At 44.8% G+C, this 9,000-nt stretch overlaps 1 protein-coding gene across 1 annotated transcript in view; it reads left to right on the top strand.

Annotated features, from left to right (window-relative positions):
• Positions 1–892: 892 nt before the first annotated feature.
• SLC36A3 (solute carrier family 36 member 3) overlaps positions 893–9,000 on the top strand; it is a 29,690-nt gene continuing 21,582 nt past the window's right edge. Inside the window, exons 1-3 of the mRNA XM_003782027.1 lie at positions 893–1,158; positions 4,099–4,189; positions 6,598–6,686. Coding sequence (XP_003782075.1) covers positions 1,031–1,158; positions 4,099–4,189; positions 6,598–6,686 — 308 coding nt within the window. The 5' untranslated portion in view covers positions 893–1,030. The remainder of the gene's footprint in view (positions 1,159–4,098; positions 4,190–6,597; positions 6,687–9,000) is intronic.

Here is a 9,000-nt window from a genome sequence, read left to right on the forward strand (position 1 = left end):
CAGAGATTGTAGCCAGGATGGGGTGGCTGGAATCCTAGCACTCCAGGAGGCTGAGGAGGGAGGATTGCCTGAGCTCAGGAGTTCAAGACCCACCCAAACAAGAGTGAGACCCCAGTCTCTAATAAACATAGGCTGAAGCAGGAAGATTGCTTGAACCCAAGAGTTTGAAGTTGCTGTGAGCTGGGCTGACACCACAGCTCTCTAACCTAGGCAACAGAGTGAGAATCTATCTCAAAGAAAGTAAGTAAAGACTGCAGTAGGTCTTCTATTGTAATGCAGTCCCAGCATGGAGAATAGTTCCTACCATATATTAGGTGCTCCTTAAGCGTCTGTTGAGCAAAAGATTCTTTTGAAGTTTACTCATATTCCCAAGTAGCTGGCTGCTCACATACCCCTCCTGTACAGAATTCTGGCTGTAGGACTGTTTGAGCCCAGAAGCTCAAGTCCAACTGGCATTTGGAGTAGGCCCTACAAACCATCTCCCCCCCCCCAACCCAGGGAGAGCAGGAGCTGGAAAACACTCCACTGGGCCACACCTGCATCCTGGGGTTCTGCAGCAGCTTATTGGCCAGGCAGCCTCCATTGTGAGGTAGCTCTGGTCTCTTTCTGGCCAGAGACAGCCAAGCAATGGGCCTGGAGCACATCCAGGCACCTGGGCCTCCAGTCCAATGGTGCCTTCTTCCTCCCAGTCACACGGTTCACTCTGCCCTACAGCAGCGAGGGCTACACTGGGAGAGGCCAAAAGCCCAGGTGAGTCCTGGCGGGTGACGAAGCCATTGAGAAGGGGACTGAGAATCATTCCGACATGGGACTCTCATAAGGCCCCCACGAGCCAGGTGAGGCATCACCAACACCAGCTTCTCAAGCCACCTCTGCTTCACTGACTCGGGCCTCAGCCAGTGCCAGACACCCTAGGGAATTAGGAGGCAGCAGCTCAGGTCTGCAGCCATGGTTCCTCTGAAGAAAAACCCATCAGAGGCACATTCAAGGCCTTGACCCTGAGCCTGTGCCACCTAGCACCCTGTTGAAGATGTCACTGCTTGGAAGGGACTCCAGCAGTGAGCTGAACTCCTTGGATGACAAGTCCAACTCTCCCTCGGGGAGCAACAGCAGCACTGCTCCAGAGAACGGCCACCCCGCTGGGGACGTGGGGCTATCGTAAGTGGCCGCGCCGCCTCCAGACAGTAGGTCAAGCCTCGCTGCTTTTGCAGCTCTGCTCTCCATCCTCCTCTTGTCTCTCCTTAAATCTCTTATCCCATTGAATAGGAGACACGTAGATAAAAGACGAAACCTTCAGAATCTAAGAAGGTCAACCCCTGCAGCTCTGGGGGTTTTGCAAAGTACCCCGACTAGAGAGGTCAACTCCAGCATGAGCTGTGGGACTCCCAGGGACAGTTTCCTAACTCAGGCTGGCTTCCTCTCCTCACACATCTGCCGTGCTTCTCTTTCTCCCTCTTCTCTCTTTCCTCTCCCCAGATCCATTCAGAAAACAAAAGGTTACCTGCTCACCCCATGTCTCTACCTTCACCACCCCAAACTCAAAACACATGGAACTTTTCCCTGGGACTTTACTGTCAATCAGACTGTTATCTAATCAGACCAGATAACAGCGTAATGAGATTGTAAACAGCAATCCCCAGTGTTGCTAGGGATACCAGAAAATGTCTTCTCTCATGTCCTTTTGGGAAGAATTAAATTGGTGTCTTTCTAGATGACAGCGTTGCATGTCAAATCCTCAAATTCCATTTGTATAAAATGTACAAATACTTATTTGGCAAATGCTGTCTCTGAAATTATATACGCACACACACACACACACATAAGTGACGACACTGGCTACCCCTGGGAAAGAGAATTGGGAAACAGAGATAGGAGAGAGATTTGTATTTATTTCATAAGGTGTTTTGGTCATTTCGTTTTGTTTTACCCTTTGAATTTTGTACTGTGATTATTATTATCCAGTTTTTTTGAGTATAAATATGAATCAATATATCCTTCGATCGACATTATCACGTCTAGGAATTTTTCCAAATGAAATACTAGCACAAATAGGAGTGGTCATTTTTACTGAAGCACTAGTTATAATATTGAAAATTTAGAAACATTAGGAGAACGGTTCAAGTATGGTCCAAAAATAGGAGAGAATGCAATATAACCATTATGAGTGGTGGAGAAAATCTGCAGACATGGAAAAAGCATAGCACATAATATTCATACAAAAAAAAATAATTTAGGGTGTTGCACGAATATCAGTTTTCCTTGCGTGAAATTCTGTGCATTGATTTAGAAATAAATAGGGATGCTCAGAGGAATAGTAATCATGGTCTGTGGTTATTTCCAATTGGTGGGATTTGGGAATTTCCTTTTATAATCTCAATGTATTGTTTTCCAAGGAAAATATATAAAGCTGTTTTTTTAAAAAAGGTCAGAGGACCTCCCCCTGTTTCTGCTCCAAGTTCTCCAAAGCCTTGTCTAGCCTCTCCCTTTCCCATTGAATCTTTCTGATTCAAGTTGGACAAGGTGCTGTCATAGGGAAGAGGTGAGCGATGAAGGGAAGGCAGGCAGGAAGCAGGGGGAGAGAGCATGTGTTTTGAAGAAATTACTACTAAAGAACTGGTAATAAGGAAAAAACAGGTTTTTCTGCTTTGATACATTTTTTAGTAATTACAGTTGTCAAGAAATAAAATTTCATGTCTTGGAAGTAAAGGGACAAAAGATGCTCCCTCTCTTAGGTGAACAGACTGGCCTAACTGATGCAGTCACAGAGGTCCCTAATGGCCGCTCCTGAGGTCAGTATTAAAATGCAAAATCCTGGCACAGCCTCCTCCTTGAAACACCTGGCCAGGACTGCCTAAGGGAGAAGACATAGACACAGCACTGTCTCTGCTGGACTCACTGTGTGACCTTGAGCTCTTGGTTTCAGTTCTCCTGGCCACCTCCAGACAGTGTCAGGGTGGCAGAAGGGTTCTCTGTCTTGGCCTGAGACTCAGACTGCACCTGCCATGGCCTCCTCAAGGCAACCTTTTGTTCTAGGTAGGGGGGGCACCTCTACCTGCTTAAACCAGCTGTTGCTTGCCTTTGCTGTCATCCCAACTCTGCTTCATCTTCAGGGAGGCTTTTTCCAACAGGTGAGCACCATGAAGGCCACATGGCATCCGTGATGAGGATGATGACACTCACAGCTGTGAAGTGCTTCATGATTCCGAGACTCTCCATGTCATTTCCTCTTTTGACTCTTACAGCGTCCCTGGGACATAGGCAGGACTAGAATTATTCTCCTTTTTTGGCAGGTGAGAAAACAGGATCTAAGCAGCCTTTGAGGGGATTCCCAAAATAGTAACCAAACACAGTAGACTCATGGCAGAGCTGGAACTCAGACTCCAGTGCTCTTGTACTCACTTTTCACTTAAGTTCCTTTTTGACTCTATTCTCGTGGTCCAGTTCCCACTGCCCACCCCAGTCCCCATCGGGACCGTAGCAACCTGGGCAGGAGCCACCAGCACAGGTGTGAGGACCCCTGGTACCCAGCGGTAAGTACTCTGTGTGCACATTAGCAATCACTATTAAATTAATGCATCTTATACCATGCATAGCATGGAGATATAACAATTTATGAATATTGGTAAATATTCCTATATGTGGTAGAAGAGTATTATGATTTTTCTAGTGAGTTAATAAATGATCTGATGCCAATGAATACCCTGTAAATTGAGGCAATTATTACTTATTTTTGTCATTGTCACCTGAATGGTAGACATGTAGTAAGTCTCAATAAATATTGAGTGAATATATCATTAAAGAAATCATTGGCTCAATTAACAAACCAACCAATAGGTACTAAGGTGTTATCCAGAATGGTAGCAATTTTTATGAACTGTTTCTTTAGAGCCTCGTGTGTATTAAATATTTGACTCACCTAAACTCACACCAGCCCTGGATGTTCCAGGACATGGAATTGAGAGCTGCCCCTGAGTCCACTTCTCCAGTCTTGTCCCTCTTCCCCACAGGTGCCACTGGAGATGCTGGAAGCCAGCTGAGCTCTGGGCCACCCTTCCTTCCAACTAACAGTGCCCTCTTGTCTCCTCATCCCCACTGCAGGAGGATGCAAACCTTGATCCACCTGATGAAATGCAACATTGGCACAGGGCTCCTGGGGCTTCCCCTGGCCATAAAAAATGCTGGCTTATTGGTAAGAGGCGTCTGTGGGATGGGAAATAGGCTTTTGTACTTGGGGGAGAGGGTGATGGATCCCAAAGGCCTTTGCACTATTTATCGATGTGTAATTTGGAGGCATCCTTTGCAATAAGAAATGTGCCTGTCGGCATCAAACCACTGGAGCCAACCTAAAACCAAACAGTCTCCTTGGAGGGGCTAGGCCACTGCTCTTAAAGGCCCAGCAACTCATAGATTCCACTTTTCCACAGTCCTCCCTCTCCTGTTTCAAAATGTTTGATGGCAAGTGAGAAAGTGGCTTGGATGTGAGGATAGATGCCCCTATCAATCCTACACTCCCCCTTCACCAACCTGTCCCATCTATTTCCCATGCTGATCTCATCTCCCTGGTTTTTGTCTTATGAAATGTGCTCCTCTCTAAAACTGAACTCTTTCCTAAGAACATTGATGCTGCCATATCTTGTGTTTTTCTGAAACTCATACCCACTTCACTTGGAATTCCTAAAACATTTACAAACACAAGACAGACCTCATTTTTATAAGAGACCTAGCATCCTCACTTAATTGAAAGCTCTGTGGGCAAGAACTGTCTGCTTCACTTCATACCTCCCCACTCTAGCTGCTGTAGAGACAGCACATAGCAAGATTCACCTATGGTCTGTTGAATTGAGTTGACATCAAATATCTATTTTTCATTGAGTTGCAGTGAATTTTTCTTTCTCTCCTGGTCTGGTAATCTCTTTCCTCTTTGGAATCTTCTAGGTTCTAGAACTTCTGCAGAAGACATGGCCTTCTACCAAAACTCTCTTTGCTAATGTGTTTGCTTTTTAAGATAGCTCTTTCATCCTTTGATTCTTGCTTCCTAAGAATCATTACATGATTTCTTATCTTTCATCTCTCACCAGAACCTCTGACCATGATTTATTTGAAAAATATTTATTAAGTATCTGCTATGTGTGCTCTTAGGCTCTGTGCACTTTTAGGCTCTAAGAATATAGAGGTAAACAAGACAAAAAAGTGTTGGTCACATGGAGGCTACATTCTAGTGGAGTCTAGTGGTGCTCTTGATTGCTCATTTGTTTCTTTGTGATAGGTCATATCTATAAAGGCATGAGGGTCCAAAACGAAGGAGGTGAAAGAAACCCTCTTTATGCTCTTCTGATCACATCTGAAGGATTAAAAATCAACCCTACTTTTTTATTTTTTGAGACAGAGTCTCATTCTTGTTGCTCAGGCTAGACTGCCATGATATCAGCCTAGCTACAGCAACCTCGAACTCTTGGGTTCAAGTGATCCTCCTGCCTCAGCCTCCTAAGTATCTGGGACAGCAGGCACCTACCACAACATCCAGCTAATTTTTCTAGTTTTAGTAACGATGGAGTCTCACTGTTGCTCAGGCTGGTCTTGAACTCCTTAGCTCAGGCAATCTTCCCGCCTCTGCCTCCCAGAGTGCCAGGATTACAGACATGAGCCCCCACACCCAGCCTAATTGGCCCTACTTTTTAAAAAGAATATTGACAAATTAGATGCACCAGAGCAGTGATTTCAGCTTGGATAATTTTATGCCCCTCCCTAAGACCTTTACAATGTCTAGAGAGGATTTTGGTTGTCATATCTAGGGAATGAGGGAGCACTGACACCTACTGGGTGGCCCAGGGATGCTGCTTCACATCATACAGTGCACAGCTCCTTACAACAGAGAATCATCTGCCCCACAGTGTCGAAAGTCCCCTTTGACAAGCTCCTCCATAGTAGGGGATGAGAACTAAGTCCTAAGAGGAACCCTGGTCTCTAAGTGCCTTGGAGGAGATAAAGACTAGCATGTGAAAAAGAATCTGAATTTACTACCAGGGACTCAAAAAGGGTAGAACTTGAGGCCAATAACAAAGCGTGAACTGTGTGGGGAGGGAGTGAGCTCTCTGTCATTGGAATTAACCTAGCAGAGGTTGAACAGCCACTTTATAGTGATGTTAAGGGCATTCAAACCCTAGCATCTGGGGGGGCACAAGAACAATCAGGCAGGGTCTCATCCCAGTGACAGCCTATTTATTTATTTATTTTGAGACAGAGTCTCACTATGTCACCCTGGGCAGAGTGCTATGGTATCACAGCTCACAGCAACCTCAAACTCCTGGGCTTAAACGATTCTCTTGCCTCAGCCTCCCACGTAGCTGGGACTACAGGCACCCGCTATAATGCCCAGCTATGTTTTGGGGTTGTAGTTGTCATTGTTGTTTACCTGACCCAGGCCAGGTTCAAACCTACCACCCTTGGTGTATGTGGCTGGTGCCCTACCCACTGAGCTATGGACGCCAACAGCGACAGCTTTATTATAAGAGGGGTCCTAGCGCTAGGACTGGGAGAGGGCCAGGGTGTGGGAATAATCAGCGTGTGGCTCACTGCCTGTCTCTCCTCTCCCTCCAGGTCGGTCCTATCAGCATGCTGGCCATCGGGGTCCTCACAGTGCACTGTATGGCCATCCTGGTGAACTGTGCTCAGCATATCAGCCAGAGGTGAGAGTCCTGCTTCTCTCTCATCCCAGCGCTGGGACCCCTCCAAGGGTGGGTTCAGTTTCTCTTGACCATTGACTCAAATAACTTGGCCCCTTCCCCAGGCCACTGCCCTGCCACTCTAGATTCTATAGAAGTGATGGAGACCGTGAGAAAGATTCCCAACTGGAGATTCTAGGTGCAAATCCAGCTCTCTGCTAAGGAGCTGAATGACTTTGTCAAGTCCCTGCACTGACCCCTCAGCCCCAGATTCAAATAGGTTTATCTGGAGTATGTATCAGTCTCCTGACCTGGTGACATCAAAAGTCATTAAGAGATACAAGATAAAAGTACTCTGTAAACTATGGTATGCAAGTGTTAGATGCTTAGAGATATCCTTTTTCTTTCCTGTTAATCTCCCCACTCCCAAACTCCCCACCCAAAACATACCCCTTAGCATGAAATTCCTTCTCTGCTATTTACTCAAGAACTCTGTGAAAAACAAATTCTCAAAAACAATTTCAAAAGAGAAATATTTACATCTCCTTCTGTCCATTCAGCCACTTTCAGAAGTTGTGCAAAACAGAATTCCTGCAGGGTAGGATGCCTGTTAGCAAGAGAATTCTTTTTTTTTTTTTTTGAGACAGAGCCGCAAGCTGTCCCCCTGGGTAGAGTGCAGTGGCATCACAGCTCACAGCAACCTCCAACTCCTGGGCTCAAGCGAGTCTCCTGCCTCAGCCTCCCAAGTAGCTGGGACCACAGGCACCCACCACAACGCCTGGCTATTTTTTTTTTTTTTCGGTTGCAGCCATCATTGTTGTTTGGTGGGCCCGGGCTGGTTCGAACCCACCACCTTTGGTGTATGTGGCTGGCGCCTTAGCCACTTGAGCCACAGGCGTGGAGCCACAAGAGAATTCTTAAGATTACTCTTGGACTATTACTAACAAATTGCAGGATTAGGTATTTTCCTGTTATCTTTGCAATTTCTGCAAGACTGCCCCTTGCAACATTTGTTCCAGGAAAACTCCTTTCAGAAAAATTTAGGAAAAGAAAAAACAGACTTTGAAATAAAATTAAAAGTTTTCAATGGCTTCAGTCATTAACATAGTACACATATAATATTCAATATTTATGTATTTGAAACTTTAATTCAAAAACAGTTTTAGAAAGAAAAGACAAGTACAGCGAAAACAAAGAATGCTGAGATCCATATGCCCAGCAGCTTCCAAGGCATGCAAATTCAAATAGGTCCTTATCAAACAAGAGCATACACTGGGGGAAAGAATCCCTACTCAACAATGGTGCTGGGAGAACTGGATAAGCACATGCAAAAGACTGAAATTGGACCCGCACCTTTCACACTTATAAAAATTGATTCAAGATGGATAAAAGATTTAAATCTAAGGCATGAAACAATAAAAATCCTAGAAGAAAATGTGGGAAAAACTCTTGAAGATGTTGGCCTGGGGACAGATTTTATGAAAAAGACTTCCATGGCAATTGTAACAACAAAAATAAACAAATGGGACTTAAACCGAAAACCATCTTTCTGCACAGCTAAGGAGACAACAATGAAAGCAAAAAGACAACCTTCAGAATGGGAAAAGGTATCTGCATGTTACAAACCTGACAAAGGCTTGATAATTAGGATCAACGGAGAACTCAAATTAATCAACAAAAAAAGAACTGACAATGCAAAATTGGGGCTAGAGACATGAACAGAACCTGCTCTGAGGAAGACAGATGCATGGCTAACAAACATATGAAAAAATGTTCATTGTCCCTAATCATCAGAGAAATGCAAATTAAAGATATTAAGGAAAAGATATTAAGATTAGCCCACATCACAAAGTTCCAAAGCTGCAGTCGCTGGCATAGATGTGGAGAGAAGGGAACAATTTTGCATTGTCGGAGGGACTACAAAATAATCCAACATCTTTGGAAAGAAGTATGGAAAATCCTCAAAGAACTGAAATTAGACCTCCCATTGGACCCCACAATCCCACTCCTAGGCATCTACTCAGAAGAAAAAAAAATCATTTTATCATAAGGACATTTGCACTAGATTTTTTTTTCTTTATTTCAGGCTCCTTTATTCCATGAATATTTACAGAACATCAACTATAAGCAAAACAGGCTCGGCGCCTGTGGCTCAAGTGGCTAAGGCGCCAGCCACATACACCTAAGGTGTCGGGTTCAAATCCAGCCCGGGCCCGCCAAAAACAGCAATGACAACTACAACCAAAAAATAGCCAGGTGTTGTGGTGGGCTACTTGAGAGGCTAAGGCAAGAGAATTGCTTAAGCCCAGGAGTTGGAGGTTGCTGTGAGCTGTGATGC

Source organism: Otolemur garnettii, unplaced genomic scaffold (assembly GCF_000181295.1).
Source record: "Otolemur garnettii isolate 467f Iridium unplaced genomic scaffold, OtoGar3 scaffold00003, whole genome shotgun sequence".
NCBI lineage: Eukaryota > Metazoa > Chordata > Mammalia > Primates > Galagidae > Otolemur > Otolemur garnettii.